The sequence below is a fragment of the Amia ocellicauda genome, chromosome 14, assembly GCF_036373705.1.
Source record: "Amia ocellicauda isolate fAmiCal2 chromosome 14, fAmiCal2.hap1, whole genome shotgun sequence".
NCBI lineage: Eukaryota > Metazoa > Chordata > Actinopteri > Amiiformes > Amiidae > Amia > Amia ocellicauda.
Window position 1 is genome coordinate 4,815,605 of NC_089863.1, and position 23,752 is coordinate 4,839,356.

At 48.3% G+C, this 23,752-nt stretch overlaps 2 protein-coding genes across 16 annotated transcripts; one reads left to right on the top strand and one right to left on the bottom strand.

The window, feature by feature from the left end:
• The first annotated feature begins 3,720 nt into the window (after window positions 1-3,720).
• gps2 (G protein pathway suppressor 2) lies at window positions 3,721-11,260 on the top strand. 14 transcript variants are annotated; one of them, XM_066722596.1, is made up of 12 exons: window positions 3,721-3,969; window positions 5,003-5,120; window positions 5,261-5,370; window positions 5,525-5,637; window positions 5,821-5,900; window positions 6,344-6,426; window positions 6,518-6,689; window positions 6,772-6,855; window positions 6,953-7,032; window positions 9,059-9,136; window positions 10,140-10,226; window positions 10,470-11,260. In XM_066722596.1, the coding sequence occupies exons 2-12, from the start codon at window positions 5,027-5,029 to the stop codon at window positions 10,560-10,562; spliced, it is 1,074 nt and encodes a 357-aa protein (XP_066578693.1). In that variant the 5' UTR covers window positions 3,721-3,969; window positions 5,003-5,026; the 3' UTR covers window positions 10,563-11,260. The 14 variants fall into 14 exon arrangements, 13 of the variants coding, with proteins under 13 accessions (XP_066578693.1, XP_066578694.1, XP_066578684.1 ...); XM_066722597.1 differs by lacking the exon at window positions 3,721-3,969 and adding an exon at window positions 4,003-4,184; XM_066722587.1 differs by lacking the exon at window positions 3,721-3,969 and adding an exon at window positions 4,193-4,367.
• A 1,410-nt stretch (window positions 11,261-12,670) lies between these two features.
• On the bottom strand, window positions 12,671-19,978 carry LOC136768426 (eukaryotic translation initiation factor 5A-1). Of its 2 annotated transcripts, none has more exons than XM_066722644.1 (6): window positions 19,660-19,978; window positions 17,034-17,208; window positions 16,181-16,285; window positions 15,958-16,089; window positions 15,751-15,822; window positions 12,671-12,820 (listed from the first exon to the last, which is right to left on the bottom strand). In XM_066722644.1, the coding sequence occupies exons 2-5, from the start codon at window positions 17,199-17,201 to the stop codon at window positions 15,760-15,762; spliced, it is 468 nt and encodes a 155-aa protein (XP_066578741.1). In that variant the 5' UTR covers window positions 17,202-17,208; window positions 19,660-19,978; the 3' UTR covers window positions 12,671-12,820; window positions 15,751-15,759. The 2 variants fall into 2 exon arrangements, with proteins under 2 accessions (XP_066578741.1, XP_066578740.1); XM_066722643.1 differs by lacking the exon at window positions 12,671-12,820 and adding an exon at window positions 13,517-15,422 and having other exon boundaries at window positions 19,660-19,976.
• Between the last annotated feature and the right edge of the window lie 3,774 nt (window positions 19,979-23,752).

Sequence of the window (23,752 nt, forward strand, 5' to 3'; positions counted from 1 at the left end):
TTATTGTGTGATTGTTGAAAAGACTAAATAAAATGCCAGAAGGCACCTTTTGTCCTGTACTCCCGGTTTTATTTGTTTTTTCACTCACAAAAGTTTGTTTACTGGACACTCACTACCTCAGTAAATTGTCCCATTTTTGTACACAACACTCATTGCCAAATACTTGTCTTTATAATAAAGGAAATGACACTTTGACCGCTAATCGCAATGTACAAATCAGACCAGTGTGTGTGTGTGTGTGTGTGTGTGTGTTATATCAGTATGATGCTTGTAACCATATGTGAGTTTTGATCTCACTCCACTTTTACTTTTGTTGGTTTAGTTTTTTTGTCCGTGGCCTTCCAGTCCTTGTGATGACTCTGCAGAAGATTTCAGGACGTGCTTTGTAAGTAATGATACCAGAGTTACTGCTTTAGTATAATTCATAATGGTGCAATTCAAAGACACTAATGTAACTTTATAATAACTGCCTCCATAAACCCCATACTCCAAATACACTTACATAAAGAGTGGTGGCCATACCTCCATACCTTACCCCTGTTTTGCATTAGTTACCTTTTCCAGAAGCGTTATGAGTTCCCCCGGGACCTGTGCTACAGCCCCACTTGATTTACCATCCTCTGATAGAGTATATTTCTCCAAGGGAAAGGGTTGGGATTTGGTGACTATTTGTATGTAGACTGATAAAGATGTAAATCTTTATTGGACTGATCATGGATGTGGTTTGGGCTGCAGCCTTTATCAGTGTGACCATAAGCTTACACCTGTGTGCACAAGTACCCCTTTAGCAATAGGACCTAGTCCATTTGTTCCATAATAAAAATAAGTCACAAGACTTGCCCGTGATTCACGGCTGTCATTGATGGAGGCTGGTGGCCTAAGTATGTCCCTGATCAGTCCAATAAATATTTAAGTGCTATGATTGGCGTCAGTGCACATTTAAGGATATGTGACTGATGTCTGTCTTTCGTTCGAACACGGATGCAGAGGCTGACTTCAGGCAGGGTGCAGTGGGAGAGCTCCGTCATCCCTGAAGATGAACCAGCGCTGACTCCAAACTCCCTACACTTCGAATCTCAGCGAGTGATCGTTCCACAGGGAGATATCGTGGTTGATGCCAAACCTGCAACGAGCTGTATGTCTCTTGTTTGGCTTGATTTATGCTCTGAACTTGAACTACCCAAAGGCAATGAGGAACACCTTTGAATTCTGAATTTTGGGACACAAGTCTCTCAAACCCAAACTGCAAACACTGAAAAAACAGCTTCTTGGTTTCTTCCAAGTCATTGTGAAACAAATGCTACAGAAAAAACAATAGTGTGACACAAATGCTAAAAGAAATGGTATTGCAGATTGTCAGCCATAAAATGTTTTAATTTGTATAAGTTTTAGTTTATAAGACTTGTGACAAGGTGTTACCTGTTCATAAATCAATGTTTTAAAGTTGTTCTCATGTTAGGCATACCAGCCGTAAGCTGCATTTGATTTTAGTTTGCACGGTTCGTGTGTGTGTGTGTGTGTGTGTGTGTGTGTTTGTTTCTGTTTGACCGCAGGACCCAGGTATCTTATTTTATTGTTGTATACTGTACTCTTATTTTGTTTTTTGATTGGGTGTAAACACCCCACCACACTGATTCAAATGCATACATGGCATGTAGGAGAAAATGAATCTCTGGGGGTTATAATTATGAATTATACTGCCTGGAGGGGAGGCAACCATTAGGCCTAGGCCCTAAGCCGTGGACCCCCAGAGATTCATTTTCTCCTACATGATATCCATAGGAGTTTTTTTGTTTGAATGTATGCATTTGAATCAGGGTGGTGGGGTGTTTACACCCAATCAAAAAACAAAATAAGAGTACAGTATACAGGAGTTTTTTTTGTTTTTCTTTCCTCCGTGTCTAAATGGTTTATTTACTTAAATGTTCACTCACTTTATTCTAGATCATGTAAAATGTTTACAGGTCTATATTTTATTGTATTTATGTATTTTAATTTGCTGTACGTTTGTTGTATGTTTACCAGTCTGTAAAGCGGTCTGTGGCTACCCTGCGAAGGGCGCTATACAAATAAAAATTGATTGATTGATTCTACTGACACAGAGACACTCACTCTGCAGACACACACATTGAGTCAAACACACAATCCCTTCACTGACAAACGCATACACGGACTGCCGACTATGCAGTGATGTGCATACATTTTTGTTAATAAACAGTTCCCAAGAAGCACTTCAGGGTTGTTAGACTTTGATTGCTTAAGGTTTATTCTGTCCACTGAAAATGTAAGTCAATTTGAAAGTTCACTTTACTTGAAAAAGTTACAGCACTTACACCAATTAACCAAAGCCTCAATCTGCTAATTAAACTTGTGAATTGCCTAAACGCAATCTCATTACTTTGAATAACTGAGTAAATTAAATTGAAGTAATGCAGTAATCCTACTAATAAGTTTTCAGTAAGATAACTGAATGTCCAAGCGTAAATTTACTGAAAATCATTCAGTAAACTTACTTCTGATCTCTCATACCTAACTTTAATTTAATTACTGACTTTACTTTAATCGGGATTTTAAGATTGCTGGTTAAAAGTGAGGCAATCAGTTTCGCCACTTTTTTCCACGTAAACTGAACATGTTAGAATTTACTGTGTACCTGACATTTTGACCCAAGTCACAAAACTGTCTAAATGGAGGGAAAAACTGGAAGAGCCCTAGGGCCATATGAGCAGAATCAAATACATATTATACTATTTGTCTAGCACCCATTGCAAGGTAGCCACAGACTGCTTTACATATTAAGGTTTGTTTATGAAATAATTACTAAAATAAACCAAAATTAAGTTGCATTCACATTTTGAAATTATTTCTTGTATGGAAATCTAGGTTAGATTACAACTTTCTGTAGCTATTTATAAATGGAGCGCCCCCTAGTGACAGTGGTGTTTTGTGCACCAGTCACATTATAATTGTTGTAGCCCAGGGGTTTTCAAATCGGTCCTGGAGTACCCCCTGCCCTGCTGGTTTTTGTTTCAACTCCTGTCTTAATTCCTTATTTGAATCCTTAATTGCCCTAACAAAACAATATACCATTCAATTAAGTAATTAAGACAAATTGGAACAAAAACCAGCAGGGCAGGGGGTACTCCAGGACCGGTTTGAAAAAACCCTGTTGTAGCCTAACATTTGCTAGGAAATCTTAAACGATCTGTGATCCTACAGACCCGACTTTATGTTTTGACTTAAGTCTCTCTTTCCAGTCACTCTACAGATTAAAATTCAGCTTTATTTTATGTACAGGTTGTATCAATCCCACTAACAAATTCTGCACTACTGGCATTTTCCTCAACTCTAAGAACAAATATGTAAACTTCAACACATTGTGTTTGTTCAAGGACTACAAACTTTTGTGTTAAAGATCAAAGCCTGACACAATGCATCTTTTTAACAAGTTTGTGTGGGGTGGCGGGGGAAACACATCATTATAAAATACATATGATTGTATTGTATTTTGGTCAATTTTAACACAAAGCCCTGTCCTTGAACAAAGACAGACTGTGCTCAATTTAACACATGAGTTCTAACAGTATGGAAGCGTATGGAAGCTTTCTGTGTAAATGTACACTTGTGCGCAAAAGACACAAACTACAGTACCCAGAGTCCTCCGCGGAAGACAAGTCCCCACCGGAAATGAGCGTCGACCTGCTGACGTCATACTAGGCTTCCATTTTCTCTGCCCTCGTCAGCGGAAGTGCGACGCCAGCAGCCCGGAGATAAATATATATATATATATGTGTATATATATATAATTTACAAAACCAACTCGCTTGTACACTATTACTAATGTAATTACAGAGAAGCCAGGCTACTTCTAGCGGTTAAAAGAGGGGTGTACGCAGGCGAGGAGGTCATTTTGTAGTCTTTGCCATCACCCAGGTCCCGTCCCAGGGTTCCCAACTCGAGTTGAATCTGGTAAGAATATTTCACTCGGCGATAAAGAGGCGTTGTTTTAGCGCTGGAAACCCGCCAGGACTTCATTTTATTTCCCCCAAAACTGCGCTTGGCGGACGGTGACCGCTGTTGACAGAGACCCCGCTTGGCTGCCCGGTCCCGGTTTGCCCCGGGAAGTATCTCATCCCCGTAGCAAACTGTTCGCACCGTCCGACGCGGTGTCGCGGTCCCCGGCAGTAAGTGCGCGGCTGTGCGCGGCTGTGCGCGGCTGCTTTGGCCGGTATACAGCGGTGCATGTGCCTGGATGTGCTGCTGCGTGATCGTGCGGGTTTTACAGCCCGGGTGCAATGCACGCATGCTTCAATTGTTATACATTGTTATACACAGCACCGCGCTGTGTGGAGACTGCTTGTGCACAGGTCCGAATTAATGGTTAATTTGCTTTTCTTACTTTGTTGTTTGTTGTGTATGGCTGTGTGTATATTATAGCACTATGGCGGGGCATGCCAAATATCCAGTCAGTGTATACGGTGTGTTTACCGATTTAAACCTTGACGTCAGCCGACCGAGCTGTCAATTACTTAATTGAGCCCTCAATTGAACGAATCATTCCCCGAATCGAAGACTTTTAATGATTTTAAACAGTAGGGGTTTTAAGTTAAGAATTGTATAAATAACTTATTAAAGAACCAACTCTTTTATTACACAATTTAAAAAGTCAAACTGTAGCAGATTGTTACTTCAATTCAATTAAGGTTCAATTAAGTAAATGAGAGCTCAGTTGGGACAAAAACCAGCACGGTAGGGGCTCCTGCAGGATTGGGAACCCCTGTTTTAATGCTCTCTCTCTCTCTCTCTCTCTCTTCCCATCTTTCTCTCTGTCCCTGTCCCTCTCCCTGTCTTTCTCTCCTGTCCCCGTCTGTCTCTCTATAACCGCATTTCTCTCTCTCTCTCTCTGACTCTGTCCCCGTCTCTTTCTCTCTGAACCTCTATCTCACTCCCTCCATCCCTCTATCTCCCTACCTCCCTTTGTCCCTGTCTCTCTCTCTAACAGCTGACCCCTGAACCCGCTGGTGCCATGCCCGCCCTCCTCGAACGGCCCAAGCTGTCCAACGCCATGGCGAGAGCCCTGCACCGGCACATCATGCGAGAGCGTGAGAGGAAGAGACAGGGTGAGGGACACTGTGGGACGCACTGCTGGACACGCCCTGGCGCTGGCATCTGACACCTAGTCTCACACACACACACACACCTTCTAATAAAAACAAGCTTCCCTCTCTCTCTCTCTCTCTCTCTCTCTCTCTCTCTACAGAGGAGGAGGAGGTGGACAAGATGATGGAGCAGAAGATGAAGGAGGAGCAGGAGCGGAAGAGGAAGAAGGAGATGGAGGAGAGGATGTCCCTGGAGGAGACCAAGGAACAGGTGAGAGGAGAGAGAGATGGAGGGGACGGGGGAGGGTTGTTGTCCGTCTTTGATCTGCTGCGAGTGTTGGTGAAGTCTGAATTTGGTGTCTTTCCTTTAACTGTTCCTCCCTTCCTTCCTTCCACGCGCTCTTCTCCATTCCTCCCCCTCTCAGATTATGAAAATGGGGGAGAAGTTGCAGGGGCTGCAGGAGGAGAAACACCAGCTCTTCCTGCAGCTGAAGAAGGTTCTGCATGAGGAGGAGAAGAGACGCCGGAAAGAGCAGAGGTGGGGGGGGCAGGATGGAGGGGAGGGGGTGATATTCAGCTATTGTTATAGATATTTATACCTTTATTTTACATTTAAGCTGTAAATATTTAGATATTTGTTTTGGGTTTTACATTATATTAAGAAAGCTGATCTAAAAACAAATGGTGACTCTCCCTCTCCCTCTCCCTCTCTCTCTCTCAGTGACATGACCACACTGACATCGGCGAGCTACCAGCCCAGCATGACCCTCCACTCGGGGCAGCACCTCCTCAGCATGCAGGGTTAGTCCCTGTCCCCCTCACTCTCTTTGTCCTTGTCGCTCCCTCCCTCCCTCTCTCTGTCTCTGTCCCCATCACTCTTTCTCTCCATCTCCGTCTGTCTCTGTCCCTCTCTCGCACTCTCTCCCTGTCCCTGTCTGTCTCTCTCTCTTCCTGTGTTTCTCTCTCTCTCCCTGTCTCTGATTCTGTCCCCGTCTCTTTCTCACTGAACCTCTCTCTCCCTCCCTCCCTTTGTCCCTGTCCCTCTCCCTCTCTCTGTCCCTGTCTCTGTCTGTCTCTCTCTGACTCTGTCCCTGTTCCCGTCTTTTTCTGTCTGTCCACGTCCCTCTTTCGTGTTCTCCCTCCTGCTCTCTCTCTCTCTCTCTCTCTCTCTCTCTGTTCTCTTTGTTCCCCCTTGTAAACCCCGCCATCTGTATTGCCTGACCAGTTTCCCTGTTGTCTGTCAGGGAGTCCAGGCAGTCACGGGCGGCCCGGCGCACTGCTGGGGGAGCAGCGCAGCAAGCAGCTCTTCCAGCCTCCCGTCCTGCCGGTGAGTGTGAGGCCTCGGCCATCTCTCTCTCTCTCTCTACACACTCGAGCACAGAGGTGTCTGATTGGTGGATGTGTGTGTCACCTGACAGGGGCGCCACTACCAGACCCAGCCCGGCTTCAGCTCCGGCAGCGCAGAGCACGCCCAGTACCAGGCCAGCCAGTCGGCGCACGGGCCCTACAGTGTCAGCCAACCGCAGCACGCCTCCTATGCCCCGGGGCAGCCTGTGCCCGTGGGCTATACAGGGAGCCCCCAGCTGCGAGGTAACAGGGAGGGGACTGTGCGTCAGTGTGTCTGTGTCAGTGTGTCAGGTCACTGCTGGTCTAACCCCCCCTCTCTCTCCAGGCCCCTCTGCGTTCCAGGCGATGCAGTACCTCCCCCACCAGCAGCAGGGCTACGCCGTCCACACGCACTTCCCCACCCAGCCAGGTCAGTTCCCCCCCCCCGGCGTCGATACTACAATCACAGTGAATCCTGCTCTGATGGAAAAATTACTCCCTAATTTGACGCACTTCTCCCTCCCCAGCAGGTTTCATCCCCAGCGCTGGGATCCCCCTGCAGAAGCAGCTGGAACACGCCAACCAGCAGTCCGGCTTCACCGATTCGGTGAGTCCCTGCATTAGGAGATTAATGTGTGTGTGTCTTGTGTGAGAGAGCGTCCCGGGGGCGTACTACGTTGTGGCACTCGGCGCTCCCCCCTCCCCGGTGCCCAGACCACCTGTGACTCTGACACACAGGCAAAGTTTGACCGTAACTCGGTAAAATACCGGCGGGGTGGCAACACTAGGCAGGGGGCTTAATAATATTTTAATCTCTACTTCTTGTGTTGTGTGTAATTACATTTTCTCTGCAATTGTCCAGGAGAATGACAGGCGAGACGCTGAATACGCTGAATCTAAATATTCTAAGAATACGATCTTCTAAATTCACAGCTTGTTAGTGTAGTTAGTGTTGGTGTGCTTGAAATCACAAATAATATTTATGTTCATTATTTAATTACTCGTAATTGATTATTTTGAACTTAATTTGACATTTATACCAGCTACCTGGCCTGCATTAGACTAACAACAAACAAAACCACGCTCTTTATCAATCGTGTCTCCCCAGTGTTGCACACAGCCTACATAAACCTGGTCTTGTATATAAATACTGTCCTTCCCATCATGCAATGTAAACCCTGCATTAATTCATTCGCCACTGTGACGTAACTTTCACAAAACAAACTCCGAATATCCGTTTTCACTGGTCTTTAGATGTGTCCAGCTAATGTATTATAACTCGGCTAAAATCTGAATAGTGTAATAGTTCAGTGTTATATTAGCGATTACTCTCAAGGATTACAATCGGACTTGAAAGATGTGCCATCCGAAACGGGAATGTAGCACAACGTTGCGTCTGTGGAAATACAGTGAGACCTATTGGGTTAATCTGTAATACCCAATACGAATCCCTGCATTGCTCAGAAAAGCACATGGGCGGGGGGGTGCCGCTGGTGGCCGCTCGGCCTCTGGTTCGCTGCAACCGCCGTGGGGTGGTGTTTAAGGGCTGCGTCGGGGGGGGAAGCGGTCAAAACTTGACCCGGGTTGACCGCCCGCTCCCCCGTCCCCTTCATTAAAAGAACGAGATGATTCTGCCCATTTGACTGGGGAGGGACGGCCGGACAGAGGGACGGACGCCGCGGCCTGCTTTGACACGAGTGGCCCCCCGTGATGTCATCAACGAGAGCCGGCGGGGACCCCAGGACGTCGAGGCCGAGAGTGGGGCGCACGCTGAGGGCTATTCACAGACTTTGCCGGCTTCGTGTGAAGGGAGGGAGACGGCTCCCAGCATGCACCGCTTCCCAGGCCGGCTTCCCCTCCCATTATGATACTCGAATTGGCGCCGTTACGCACGTCTGCTGTGTGAATCCAGACCCTCTCTCCCCCTCTCCCTCTCCCTCTCTCTCTCTTTCTCCCCCTCTGTGTCTCTCAATCTCTCTTTCTGCAAAACAAAGGTGGCCAAAGTCTCTGAATCGCCCTCGGCGCTCTGTCGTGGGGACCCTCCCGGGCTGTCCAGCGCTCTGTAGATGATGTCACTGCTCCAATAGAGACAAGGACATGGGGTCGGGACGGGCTCTGCCTCCAGTCAGTCACACATGAATGAATCGGTCTTGGTTTCAGTCAATAAAACGGGTCGCCCTGGGGAGTTTTGAGTGCGGGGAGCTGTTGTCAGACCACATCCCCCCCACTCACCCCCAGGCGCAGGGTCTAGAACACTGGTTCCCCCGGTCCTGGAGGAGCCCCCACCCTGCTGGTTTATGTTCCAAACGAGCTCTCAATTACTTAATTGAACCTTAATTGATTAAACAACCTGCTCAGATTTCTTTTTAAATTGTCTGCTAAAAGAGTTGTTTTTTGAATAAGTTATTTATACAGTTCTATACTTAACTTAAACCCCTACAGGTTACAATAATTAAAAGGCTCTGATTTAGGAAATTATTAGTTCAAGTAAGGGTTTAATTAAGTAATTGAGAGCTCAGTTGGAACAAAAACCAGCAGGGTAGGGGCTGCTCCAGGACCGGGGTTGAGGCTCTGGAGTCGGGGTGGTGTGGAGCCTCCTGGGAGTAACTCGGCTGTGACGCTGTGTGTTCCAGAGCAGTCTGCGCGGTTTGCACGCCAGCACGGGGCTCCTGCCCGGCTCCGCCATCACTGTGCAGATCCCCGCGGTCAAGGTCAGTGCTGATGGACACGCTCGCAGACGCACACACGCACACAGGCTGACAGACACGCTCACACACACGACACGATCACGTAGCTGTAGACGCAGGCCGTTGCAGACAGACACACGGGTGTTGATAATTATAGGGGGCAGACAAATGATGGGCACAGACGCACACAGCTGCTAGAAAGAGCTCCAGGCCGTGCTGTCACAGGAGCCCGGGAACCTCAAGAGACTCGGACTGGCACCGCTGGCATCCTGGGCACCCATAGTCTGACCAGCAGAGGACTCCCTTACACCTGACACACACACACACACACACACACACACACACACACACGCCTAGTGCTGTAGCTATTCTCATTCTGCCACAGTTACATACACAGACACCACTATAATAATAATAATAATAATAATAATAATAATAACGACTAATTTAAATGGTGCTTTAACCTTCATGTGTTTGACAGTGGTGGGGGTTGGGGGAGGAGCTGTGCTTTCCTCACTGTAGCTACACAGCCAATGGCAACACAAGCCTGCCTCTGACATCACAGCCAGTGGCGACTCGGCCAGGCTCTGACATCACAGCCAATGGCAACACAAGCCTGGCTCTGATATCACAGCCAATGGTTGCAGTACCAAAGTGAAGTTCTGCCCAGTCCACTACCTCTCTCTGTGTTGACTTTGGCTTCTCGTGGTCTGGTCAGTCGGTCCTGAGTACAGCGGGGGTGAGTGCCAGGAGCGGCACGCTGACCTGCTGTGGGCATGAATGCAGCGCTGGGGATAGCGGGTGGCGTGGGTGGGCAGGGTCCGCCGCCATCGAAAACCAGCGCCGGCAGTAAATGTATACCTCTCTTCTTTCTCCTATTCTCTCTCTCCTCTTGTTTGCCGTCCCACCCTCCTCCCCCACCCACCCCCCGATCTTTTCTGTCCCTCTCCTGTCTCTCGCTCTCTCTCCCCTCTCCATCTCTTCCTCCACTCTCCTTACCCCCGCCCCTGGGTGTCTTTTCGGACAGTCCGGCTTGCCGTACGCCCACCCTCCTCCCCGCCCCGCCTCTCCTGGGAGTTTCAGCCACGGGACCCCCCCCCAGTCGGCACACGCGGTGAGTCTGGGTCACGCACCCACACCCCCCAGTTCACCCTCTCACTGGATCCCCTCCCTCCCACCCCTTATAAACACTAATTAATAAATCAGTAGTTCATTGTGTGGTTTGGTGATTGGTCAGTTAGATCCTTGACCTAGGGAGGGGGAGGCACAGAAAGGATCGGTCAATCAAACCCCAAAAACCCTCCCTGCAGCCATGGACGGTCTCCACTTGACTGACGTCTCTTCTGTCCTCTCATAGGCCGGCTTCCAGAGCACCGCCCAGCCCGCCCCTCGGCACGCCTACCTCTCCCACACCCAATCAGGCCAGCGCTTCTATCACCACAGCAAGTAACGGCCGCGGGACACAAGAACATCGCAGCCGGCCAGCAGTCTCCGTGTGGCCCGTGCCGAACGGCCAGTGTGTGCGTGTGTGTGTGTGTGTGTGTGTATAAATCTGTGTGTATCTATGTATCTGTATACATGCACACTGCAGTTTCAGTGCTGCGTCGAGGGAGGCCTTCATTTTCCGTTTATTTTCAATTTGTCCATTTAGTTTTTTACTCCTGTGTTGTGGTTGGGTTTTCTGGGGTTCCTCTCGCTGGCTTTGGTTACAATCACATGTCAGACCAGACCAAAACCTTTCAATAAAAGCGCTGTTGCACACACAAGCCCTGACCATTCATGGACTATACTGTAGGGCCCAGACTGGAACCGGCGCCGTGTGGACTATAGTACAGGGCCCGGACCGGAGCCAACACTGTGTGGACTGTAGTACCGGAGCCGGCGCCGATTGCAGGATCCCACTGCCTTGTCAACCCCTCCCCCCCCCCCCCCCAAATCAGAGGACACGGCTCCCGACCTCTCGGTCCAGCGGTTTCTGAGCCCTGCCCGGCCTGCAGCAAGGACACGCGTGTGGCCCTCCATGCGTGTCGCCCACTGTGTTCACAGGCCTTTTTTCACCACTTTGATTTGCCAACTGCCTGCTCAGGGGTGGGGTGGAAATGAAATGTGTTTGGGTTGTTTTCTGCCAATAAATCTTAAGCAAGATTTCTTCTGTGTCCAGTTTGTCTCATTCCTGCCCCCCACCTCTCCTCTCCACCCCCCTTCAAAAAGATATATATAAAATCCAGCAAAACATTAATGAATCACATGCTCTCAAGTGTTGTGTGATTTCCCCCCCAAAAGAATGTTCATGCTGAAGCCTTAAATTAGTTTTGTAGAATCTGACCCGTCTGCATTTTTATCAATTTTATCTCAAAGAATCGCCCGTTTCTAAGTTTTCTGATATGACACAATCCTCCAGGAATTCAAATGTTTAATGATAAAATATGCCTTTATTTTCAGTTTGACTTTAGTTTGTCCGACTGGCTCTTTCGGTCTCTGTTCATTCTTCCTGGGGCTCGAGTATTTGATGGATTTGGTGGAGAAAATGTCAGAATTAAGTTTAGAATAAAAACAATTCATTTTTCACAAATCGATGCGATCCCTTTATTTCAAACTATCGCGATACCGTTAACTTTAATTTGGGCCGTTTAGAGACTGCGCTGCTCCAAATCCCTGCTTTTAACACCAGGAATAGTGTGTGGATGCAAGTGTGGGAAGTGCGGGTGTGAGTGACAATATGAAAACAACAATGCATATATTATTATACATATTTTAACAGTATGTTTGTGTCATTTGTAATTCTTGATGACCTTATAAGAGTTTTTCAGCTGCAAGTCCACTTATCGAAGCTGTTCATCGATTGTCATTAAATTGCTTAACGAGCTGCAGACGCAGGGGGTACAGTTTACAGACCCACTGTCTGGATGAGGGTCAGACAAAAACAAAACGACGCAGCCTATTTGCCCCAGTGTGCGAAGAGGACACCCTGAGAACGCAGGACCAGGCTTTGGACGCCCTGCATGGTGCGCTCTGAGGAACTGAAGGGGCTCTCGAGGGTGCCCCAATGCAAGACGGGTTCGAATAAGGAGAGGGAAGACGTCACTGCAATGAGTTCTCTCTCTCTCTCTCACACACACACACATACACTCGCTGGACCTCATGTTCCCAGCCACCATGACCAGAGTAGCGTTGGCATAAAGTATTGTGTGTTTGCCATCGGATTGCCAACTATTCCCCCTCCCCTCTCACGGGAAACGCCCCCTGGACACAAAACAGGGTCTTGAGTTTAACTCAGGAAGTGTCCCCTTGTCCCCCCCATGTACAACAATGAATGACTGGACACAGGAGTGTGGTTTGTTTTTGTCGTTTCTTTGTTTAGTTTTTCAGGGGAATAACAGTTCAGTTGTAACGAGACAGTGTTTCGATCTGTACAGAGAGAGAGGGGGAGGAGGGTTGGGTGGGCCGCAGAGGTCTCGTACTTGCTTCTCCTCGCCCCGGCAGCTGTTCCGAGTCCCGGCGGCCTTCCGAGTGGCGGCCGTCTCCCTTGCGGTCAGGGTGGTGAGGTGCAGTTTGTGGGGGAGGGGGGTGGACACATGATCCCAGCAGGCGCTCTGTCCCCCTGGGCGGTCTCCGTCCTCCCGTCCCCCCTTTTCCTGTCCCACCATGTCCAGCTCTCCTGCCGTCCCCATCAACTTGCTTTCACCCCAGCGGGCTTTCCTCTGGTTTCTAGAGCGTTGTGTGGATTTAGTTCCATATATATGTGTAGCTACGCGTGCCCTGAACATTTTAAATCACTTAAACAATTAACTAAAAAGACAACAACCAAAAAAAGTGGCATAGGGGGGAGGAGTCAGTAAACGGCCAACTTCCTGTATTTTGTGATTGGATGAACTGTCAGACAATCAAAATAGTAGTAGTAATAATAATAATGGGTTGGAGTACAAATGCTGCAGCTCGGCTGGACCTAACTGCAAAAACTGTAATAAATAGCTCTAAATAAATACATAAATAAAAACTCAGCCTGGGACACAGAAACACACTTGGCAGAGGAAGACAATTACAAGCCCCGCCCCCTTTCCCCAGCCCTGCCCAACCCCAAGCATGAACCAATCACATCCTCTCTCCTCCCAAGAAAAGTGGCTTTCCATTAATCAGAGACGTCTGGTTTCTGACCAATTGGACACCAGTATCATAAGAGTTTAGAAACGAGAGGAGGCCATTCGACCGATCGAGTCAGCTGTGGATGGTGATTGGTTGACATGAGAGGGTTCGATTTTTTTCTCTTCTCTTTTTTATTTGAAGAATTTCTGATCGTCTGATAATCGCCCTGGATAAGAGCATCTGCTAAATGACAAATAAAGTAATATAATAGTAAATACATACATAAATAAATATAAACATGTCATGGGGGGTCAAGGAGTGTTAAAGCTATCCCAAGTATATTTATTATTATTTTATTTTTTTACTACACCAAGAAAATCCCTTAGTCCTGGTCCTAGAGACAGAGAGAGAGAGAGAGAGAGAGTGGGACGAAGGGAAGGGCGAGATGGAGAGAGCAGGGCAGGGTTTGTGGGTGGGGTCCTGTGTCCTCAATGTAACATTAAAAACTCACACAAAGGGATACAGTTACAGATAAACGAATGAGTGACAAACCGAATCCCACTGTGCTGTTATTGAGGGTGTCAGCTTGAATCATTGCCCCACCTGCCCCCCCTGAGACCGCCCCCTATCCCAGCCTCCACGCCCCCCCCCCAGAGAGTGACCAGGAGGTCTAGTACACAAGACTGCACACAACAGCGATGAGACCCCCAACTCCATCCCAACCTCCCCCCCACATCCTGACACAGTCATGAGAAATACAAGGCCAGTAAATGCAAAGCCCTTGACAACACAGTACAGCAAGGTGAGGGAGGAGTGGGGGGGGAGCTCAGGTCCTGGAGAGCCCCCCCCACCACACCACAAGTTCACACACACACACACACACACACACCCTGTTTCCCACACCCTAATTCTGATGTGTATTTTTTTTAATACAGCTCAGCCCCTGTTCTAAAGCCCCCCCCCTCTTAAAGCAGCACTGAGCCGGGGGGGGGGGGGGCAGTGTGTGAGACCAGTCCAGTCCAGTCCTGTCCAGTATATTCCAGTCCAGTGCAGTCCTGTCCAGTCCCTCTTCTATTAAGGGAGCTGTCCCCAGCCCTTTTTGTCCTGGTGGGCTTGCCGTATTTCTAAAGAGCTGCCCTAGCTACACTGTGTGCGGCCGGGATGGCGCTTCATTAATAACAAGCCCAGGGCCCTTTTTCCAGGTTTGGGTGTGCTTGCCATGCCTCTCGGAGTCGGGGCGACAACGCCGGGGGTAACGGGAGCCCCCTCCAGCAATCGTGGGGCTCCAGATGTACGGGTCTTTCACAGGCTGGCAGGAACACGCAGCCAACCCCCGTAATGGGGTGTGTAAGTGAACAGTACTGGGCTGGGCTGGACTGAACTGGACTAGACTAGTCTAGATTGGATTAGACTGGACTGGACTAGACTGGACTAGACTAGACTAAATTAGATTGGACTGGACTGGACTAGATCAGACTAGACTAGACAGGATTATACTGCACTGGACTGGACTAGACTAGACTAGATCAGACTAGACTGGATTGGACTGGGCTGGACTAGACTAGACTAGGTTGGACTGGCCTGGACTAGACTAGACTAGATCAGACTAGACTAGACTAGATTGAACTGGACTGGACTAGACTAGACTGGACTAGATTAGACTGGACCAAACTGGACTGGACTGGACTGGACTCTGGACCAGGCCTTTAAAATGGAGGATTCTTTGGGAGATGAGCTGTAAAAACAAAACTGGGTAGGGAGTCTGGACTGGACTGGACAGGAGCTGGAGACTCGCTGTGGTAGCGAGTCTGGCCAGCGGTGGCGTAGCGAGGGCCCAAAGCCTGGCGCCCTGCTGTGTCTGCCAGCGAGAGAAGACACCCCTCCAATCACCCTATCTTCCTGCGTTCCTATTCTTCTTTTCTGTTTGAGATATATATATTCATGTATACATATATATGTGTATATATATGCTTTGTTTTTGTTTGTTTATTGTTTTTGTTCTTTTTTCCATTATGTTTCTGTTTTTTTTGTTTTTCGAACTTCACCCAGAGGGGCTTGAAGGAAAGAGAGAGTTTTATAGAGAGACAGAGACAGACAGAGAGAGAGAGACAGAGAGACAGAGTGAGTGAAAGAGAGAGAGAAAGAGAGAGACAGAGTGAGTGAGAGAGAGAATGGCAATGTTGAGGTCTTATTCTCTCGCTTTGGGTCCAGTGCATCTTGCCAGCCCCTGAGAGAAAGAGAGAAAGAGAGAGAGAGAGAGAGAGAGAGAGAGAGAGAGAGAGAGAGAGAGAGGGAGGGAGGGAACAAGTTTAGGGTGGAAAAACAGCAAAGTAGGTGAAGCAGGAGAGTGGGGGGGAGGGAGAGAGAAAGTGTGAGATTGAGTGGGAGGGAGTGAATACATAATGTATTTGGGATGGGAGAGAAAGAGAGAGGGAGGGAGAGAAGGGAAGACAGAGAAAGAGACAGGACAGGAGAGAAGAAGAGTTAAAATATGTTAAGATCTTACAAGTGTGTGTGTGTGTGTGTGTGTGTGTGTGTTTGCATGTGTCTCCTACCTGTAGTGCTTATTTCGTCATGGCTTTGATGGCAACAGCACACTCCTCATTCATGGCAGAAAGAACAGTAATCTGAGAGGGAGAGAGAGAAAGAGAGAACGAGAGACAGACAGAGAGAGAGGGCAGTTATTACAGGTCAATACTGGACACTAGAGGAGTCAGAGAGAGAGACAGACAGAGACAGGCAGTGGGATCTGACAGCCTCACCAGGATCTCCTCCCCGGCCTCGAACTTGCTCTCGATCTCCTTGCCCAGGTCCCCCTCGGGCAGCCGCAGGTCCTCGCGCACCTCCCCGCTGTCCTGGAGCAGAGACAGGTACCCGTCCTGGATCCCAATCAGCTGGGGGGGAGGAAAAGCACAGTTTAGGAAAAAATCCAAATACTTGCATGCCTCCCTCTCCTCCTCGCTCTCCTGCCTCTCCCCTCTGTACCTGGTAGTCATTCCTCTTGATGTTGGGGACGTCCATGTTGTGGGTGGAGGGACAGATGTCCTCGTATTTCTTCCCAGTAAAGATGTCAATTCCCACCATGTGGACCTGTCGATGCACACAAACTTTACTACCAAGGTGCATGTGTGTGTTTAAGTGTGGGAGAGTGTGTGTGTGTGTGTGTGTGTCTGGTCGTGAGTGTGAGAGTATGTTTGTGTGATTGTGACAGTGTATGTGTGTGAGTCTCTAAATGCGTTTGTGTCTTAGTAAGTGTGTGCGTGTCTCAGTAACTGCATGTCTCAGTAAGTGTGTGCGTGTCTCAGTAAGTGCGTGTCTCAGTAAGTGCGTGCCTGTCTCAGTAACTGCGTGCCTGTCTCAGTAACTGCGTGCCTGTCTCAGTAACTGCATGCGTGTCTCAGTGAGTGTCTCAGTGTGTGCCTGTCTCAGTAACTGCGTGTGTGTCTCAGTAAGTGCATGTCTCAGTAAGTGTGTGCGTGTCTCAGTAAGTGTGTGTGTGTCTCAGTAACTGCGTGCCTGTCTCAGTAACTGCGTGAGTGTCTCAGTAACTGCGTGCGTGTCTCAGTAACTGCGTGCGTGTCTCAGTGAGTGTCTCAGTGTGTGCCTGTCTCAGTAACTGCGTGAGTGTCTCAGTAACTGCGTGCGTGTCTCAGTAACTGCGTGCCTGTCTCAGTAACTGCGTGCGTGTCTCAGTGAGTGTCTCAGTGTGTGCCTGTCTCAGTAACTGATTGTGTGTCTCAGTAAGTGCGTGTCTCTGCAAGTGCGTATGTGTCTCTGCAAGTGCATGTGTCGCTCTGTAAGTGCGTGTGTGTCCCAGTAAGTATGTGCGTGTGCAGACCTTGGCGTGGCCGTGCTTGCCGGTCTTGGAGGTGGACATCTCCACGATCTTGCAGGGCCGGCCCTTCAGCACCACAAAGCCATTCTTGCGCAGTGCAGAGCACTGCATGGGGAAGGTGACCGACGCCCCCGCATCGCCCGTCTGGAAGTCCAAGTCAGCGTCTGCCATCGCTGCACTGAGAGAGGGAGAGAGAGAGAGGACAGTGGGAGAAAGGAGGGAGTGGAAGAGGGAGGGAGGGCAGGAGACCGAGGGGGAGAGAGAAAGGGAGAGAGGAGACGAGTGTGGGAGAAGGGAGGGAGTGGGAGTGGGAGTGGGAGTGGGGTGGGAGAGGGAGAGGTATAGGGAGAAGGAAATGGAGAAGTGGGAGATGGAGGGAGAGAGGGAGAGGAAGAAGGAGAGGAATTAGAAGGAGAAAGAGGGAGAGGGAGCAGGAGAGGCAGAGGGAGGAAGAAAAAGGACGGTGAGATAGACGAAGAGAGAGAGAGGAGGGTCATTTGGGGACACCCAGAGCCACAAGAACAGGCTGGCAAACATAACACAGATAAAATCAGCCAGACAATATAATCCCACAGCAGTGCAGAGGAGATCCTGCTGCACAGCTCTATAGGCGGGGGGGGACTGCTGATGAAGATGCTGAGTCACTTCACGGGGGGGGAGGACGGAGGACAGCCGTGTGTCCATAGGGGTTGTGTGGGAGGGGATCGCAATCCCGAAAGCCATGGAGACAGAGTGTGCCAAAATCCTGTCGGGGGTTCTGAATCGGCACAGAGACGTCACATGACACCAGACATATATATTGCTGTTTATTATCATTATACCATTTCACAGACAGACAGATCATATACATTACACAGAAACAGATATGTAGATAGATTATAACCCATCAATATAACCCAACGGGACCAGCCCAATACAGCAGAGCAATCATTTTAGTACTAGTGCACAGTACAGTAGTTCATAATGTGCATTGTAATAACGGGGATGTAAAATCTATACAATTATACACTGGTCACTGGAGAATTGTTAAAGATTTACACACACGTATGTAATTGGGCCAGTCACATGTCAACTGGGCAGCGGTCTCACACTAGGCCCAGAACATTTCAAATGAGTATACTTTCAGGAGCAACCCAGATTTAACGCCAGCCCCGCACGAAAGTGCCTTCAGATTAAGGGTGGGTTTCATTTCTGCACCCCAGGATTGTAACGTGGGACTTCACTTTATTGGGGCGAAGGCGGCGTGGGTACCCTGGCCCTGCGTGTCCGTAAAGACTGCGCCCAGCAAAAGCGCACGGCTAATTTAAGCACAGAGCACCTGTTTCGTGCGCCCATCGCTCACCCGTGACACACACACACACACACACACACACACACACAAAGCTGCGGTAGCAACACGTTAAACACGGCCCCCCCCCTTACATGGCGATTGAAATGGGATTTATAGCCACACAGGGGGAGAAAGCAGAGACCGTGTGCGTCTCTACCGGAGAGGCGACACATATAATAATTGGCACATATCTATCCATATCGAGTCTACAGCCGCGTCACGGTGCCGGTGCCGGTGCCGGTGTTTTAAATATAGTTGTCCGGGAGCTCCAGGCCCCACGTCGCAGCATAACGCCACGCTCCCCCCACTCCACGCAGGACGCAGGCGGCTTAGTGGAAATGGTTTAAACATGAACGGAATGAAATAAAGTAAATGAATGCTTTGAAAAGGGCATCAACCCACGGCACCCACCGCCAGCCGGCCGTCTCACGCACCGTCCACGAAGCCCCGCTCACCCGTGTCGTCGCTGTGGCGGTGCGGGCGGTGCGGGCGGTGCGGGGCTGTAACGCATCGTGGCAGCACACACGGATCGCGATGCACGTCCTCGGTGCACATGATAAAGACGGACAACACATACGTGGGTCGCTCTAAGCCCATGCACCGGGGCCTATACTGTCACAGCCGGCGGGATGCAGAGGCCCCGGGTCGGGGTGAAGCAGGTGCCAAGCACTAGTCTGCCACACGGTGCCACAGACACGTTAAACAAATACAACTACGAATGACTGCACTATAATGTACTGACTGTGGCGTATAGCATGCATAGGTGCTAGCCAGTCCGCTACTCATTCTACACAGCTAGTGTACTGGGGGGACAGTGGGAGGCGTTAACGGCATATTAAGGTTTATTATTATTATTATTATTATTATTATTATTATTATTATTATTACTTTGCCACGACAGCAACGTCACTTGGCTCGTTTTAGTTCGAGCTGCTCGCCAAGTTTGGTCTTCCTCCCCCACCGTTATGACCCGACTGCGGTTTAGAAATACAATTAACTAGGCATTCAATGAAATACACAAATAAATACCCACATACACAACAACGCAAACACACACAAGCTCGCTGCACAAGACCGAGGCGACAGTGCCTGGTGTTGCAGCCCCCAAATGTAGCCAGACAGGAGCATGTTTATTGCACGCATGACACCGTGGTTACATTGATTGATACATTGTAATAATAACGCCCCGTTTACTGTTATTATTATTATTATTATTATTATTATACAGTGATATTGTAGGACAGCAGGCACTGCCCTATATGGGAGGGAAGGGGGTTGTCAGAGGGCCAAGTTACTTACCCCGTCCGCTGTAGCACTCTCTGCCCGGTCCTGTGGTCTCCCTCCCTCCCTCCCTCCCTCTCTCTCTCTCTCTCTCTCTCTCTCTGTGGCTGACCGGCCCTCTCTTTCACCTCGCTATCTCTTCCCGTGCGTCCGTTAAGACCCGTTAGTCTCTCTCTCTCTCTCTGCGTGTTTTTCCCCCCCTAGAATATTATATTTGTGCATATATCTGTCTTTCTCTATATATAGTCCCTCTCTCTCCCTCTCCCTTCTCCCTTTCTCGCAGACAAGTGCTACTTAGCCCAGAACTACACAGTCAGTGACTCAACCCTGAAAAGCGCCACGCCGCTCCCAAGTGCGCAGGCGCGGTCACCCCGGGCCCGGGTAGGGGGGTGGACCGGGGCCGTGCCAATTCTCCGTGCAAATCCGTGCACCGACACCCACAGTGTGTGTGTGTGTGTGTGTGCATTTAAACACATATCGCCCAGGGCCCGTGGCTGTCCAGGGTGGGGGTTGTCCTGTCTGGTAGTGAGGTAGCGTCTCCATTCATTCGCCGTCGTTATAATGGGATAACGGTCCGTAAGCCGCGGCACAGCGACCGTGACGGGCATTTCTTAAAGCGCAACAAACCGCGTTTATAGGGGGACTACAGACAGACAAGCATGCCGTGCTGCACGACAGGGAAAGCGGCAACAGTGTACTACTTACAATATTCATAGTAAAATCTGATGAAAAAAAAACAACCTGTCGTTATATCTGAGATTTGTTACAGAGAAACAAATCTGATGGTATTGATGGGAATTATGTGTAAAAGGAACAATTCCTTTGCAATGAATGACAGGCAAAGACCAATACACACAGAACAGTCCAGCAGGGTCTCAGCCCTGGTCCTGAGAGACACAGTCCATTCCAGTGATGTTTTTTAATTTTTAAACAGTGGGGCACCAGGGTCAGGGGTTTACTGCAGTGCCAACTTTGGTCCTGGTTCCTCCCTGTTTCTGCTTTGTCACTCTAGCCCCATTTGTTGTCGCCTCATCACCTGACTGACTAACTGAGTGACTGACACTGACTGACACACTGACTGACTGACTGATTGACACACTGACTGACTTACTGACTGGCTGACTGACTGAGTGACTGACACACTGACTGACTTACTGACTGACTGATTGACTGACTGACTGAGTGACTGACACTGACTGACACACTGACTTACTGACTGACTGACTGAGTGACTGACACACTGACTGACTTACTGACTGAGTGACTGACACACTGACTGACTTACTGACTGACTGATTGACTGACTGACTGAGTGACTGACACTGACTGACACACTGACTTACTGACTGACACACTGACTGACACACTGACTGACTGACTGATTGACACACTGACTGACTTACTGACTGACTGATTGAGTGACTGACACACTGACTGACTTACTGACTGACTGACTGATTGACTGACTGACTGAGTGACTGACACACTGACTGACACACTGACTGACTGATTGAGTGACTGACACTGACTGACACACTGACTGACTGACTGACACACTGACTGACACACTGACTGACACACTGACTGACTGACTGATTGACTGACTGACTGAGTGACTGACACACTGACTGACACACTGACTGACTGATTGAGTGACTGACACTGACTGACACACTGACTGACTGACTGACACACTGACTGACACACTGACTGACACACTGACTGACTGACTGATTGACTGACTGACTGAGTGACTGACACACTGACTGACACACTGACTGACTGATTGAGTGACTGACACTGACTGACACACTGACTGACACACTGACTTACTGACTGACACACTGACTGACACACTGACTGACTGACTGATTGACACACTGACTGACTTACTGACTGACTGATTGAGTGACTGACACACTGACTGACTTACTGACTGACTGATTGACTGACTGACTGAGTGACTGACACTGACTGACACACTGACTGACTGACTGACTGACTGACTGATTGACTGAGTGACTGACACACTGACTGACTTACTGACTGACTGATTGACTGAGTGACTGACACACTGACTGACTGATTGAGTGACAGACTGACTGACACTGACTGACTGACACTGACTGACTGACTGACACACTGACTGACTGATTGTCTGACACTGACTGACTAACTGATTGACTGACACACAGACTGACTGTCTGATTGACTGACTGACACACTGACTGATACACTGACAGACTGATACACTGACTGACTAACTGTTTGACACACTGACTAACTGAGTGACTGACACACTGAGTGACTGACACACTGATACACTGACACACTGACTGACTGACACACTGACTGACACACTGACTGACTGACTGACACACTGACTGACTGATTGTCTGACACTGACTGACTAACTGATTGACTGACAGACTGACTGTCTGATTGACTGACTGACACACTGACTGATACACTGACGGACTGATACACTGACTGACTAGCTGTTTGACACACTGACTAACTGAGTGACTGAAAAACTGAGTGACTGACACACTGATACACTGACACACTGACTGACTGATACACTGACACAATAATCATCATCATGATCATCATCATCATTTCCATGTCAGCTAACCCTCAGGCCCCAAGTTAATAAGTGGTTTATACGCCAACTCGGGGGTTAAAAAAAGCCCAGGGAACCTGACCGTGTTGGTTAAATTTAGACCGCCTGAAACCCGAGCTGGCTGACTTGTGTGCGAGGCCAGGGTGGGACCGACCCGCAGGGAGGGAGTTGGGGACTTGGGGAGGGAGGGGCGAGTTGTTGGGGGAGAGAGGGGTGTTTATTACAGGGGGAGGGATGGAGGAGTGGACCCGGTCAGCTAATTTATTACAGCCGGTTAAACGAGGCGCTTTGGGACAGCAGAGAGAGAGAGCGAGAGAGAGAGAGAGAGAGAGAGAGAGGGGGGGATAAAGGGAGGGATCTATTATTATTATTACTTATTAAATTTGTATGACTACAGTAGGGGTCTTGGTAAATTTGTACACTAATAATTTATATGATGATGATGATTATTATTATTCATGGATGTGGTCTGCAGATAGGTCAATCTATAAATGGGTTACTTGTAGGTACGTTAAAATCAATAGCTAAATAATAAAAACAAAATACACAGATAAATAAAACAGCCATAGCGTTCTATTGTATTGTACAGTATTTAATCAAATGTGTAATTTCAACATGATCCCCAACCCCACAAAATATTGAATAGTCTCACTAGATCCTATTTGCGTGTGTAAGTATGTTTGTCATAAATTTAATTTACTTATTGGAGATTAGAGTTATTATTATTATATACGCGATACAAAATATATTGATATAATTATTAACAGTGATATACAAAACCAACAAGTATATATGTATGTATTTGTTTGTTTATGTATGTATTTGTGTATGTATGTGTGTGTGTAGGCCTATGTATGTATGTATGTATGTATGTGTGTGTGTAGGCCTATGTATGTATGTATGTATGTATGAATTTGTGTATATATGTATTTATGTGTATGTATGTATGTATGTATATATTATGTATGTGTGTGTATATAAGAACATAAGAAAGTGTACAAACGAGAGGAGGCCATTCGCCCCATCGTGCTCGTTTGGTGTCCATTCATAACTAAGTGATTCAAGGATCCTATCCAGTCTGACTTTAAATGTTCCCAAATTGTCTCTTCAGCCACATCGCTGGGGAGTTTGTTCAGATTGTGACGCCTCTCTGTGTGAAGAAGTGTCTCCTGTTTTCTGTCTTGAATGCCTTGAAGCCCAATTTCCATTTGTGTCCCCGGGTGCGTGTGTCCCTGCTGATCTGGAAAAGCTCCTCTGGTTTGATGTGGTCGATGCTCTTCATGATTTTGAAGACTTGGATCAAGTTCCCACGTAGTCTCCTCTGTTCCAGGGTGAAAAGGTTCAGTTCCTCAGTCTCTCAGTAGGACATTCCCTTCAGACCTGGAATAAGTCTGGTTGCTCTCCTCTGAACTGCCTCTAGAGCAGCGATATCTTTCTTGAAGTGTGGAGCCCAGAACTGTCCACAGTATCCAGATGAGCTCTAACTAG

Coding starts and splice junctions, on each gene's coding strand:
- LOC136768426 (XM_066722644.1), bottom strand. CDS start 17,201: ATGGCAGACGCTGACTTGGACTTCCAGACGGGCGATGCGGGGGCGTCG. Junction 16,286..17,033: donor GCAAGCACGGCCACGCCAAG/GTCTGCACACGC, acceptor GTGCATCGACAG/GTCCACATGGTGGGAATTGA. Junction 15,823..15,957: donor AGGCCGGGGAGGAGATCCTG/GTGAGGCTGTCA, acceptor TCTCCCTCTCAG/ATTACTGTTCTTTCTGCCAT.
- gps2 (XM_066722587.1), top strand. CDS start 4,296: ATGCACGCATGCTTCAATTGTTATACATTGTTATACACAGCACCGCGC. Junction 5,121..5,260: donor GCGTGAGAGGAAGAGACAGG/GTGAGGGACACT, acceptor CTCTCTCTACAG/AGGAGGAGGAGGTGGACAAG. Junction 9,137..10,139: donor TGCAGATCCCCGCGGTCAAG/GTCAGTGCTGAT, acceptor CTTTTCGGACAG/TCCGGCTTGCCGTACGCCCA.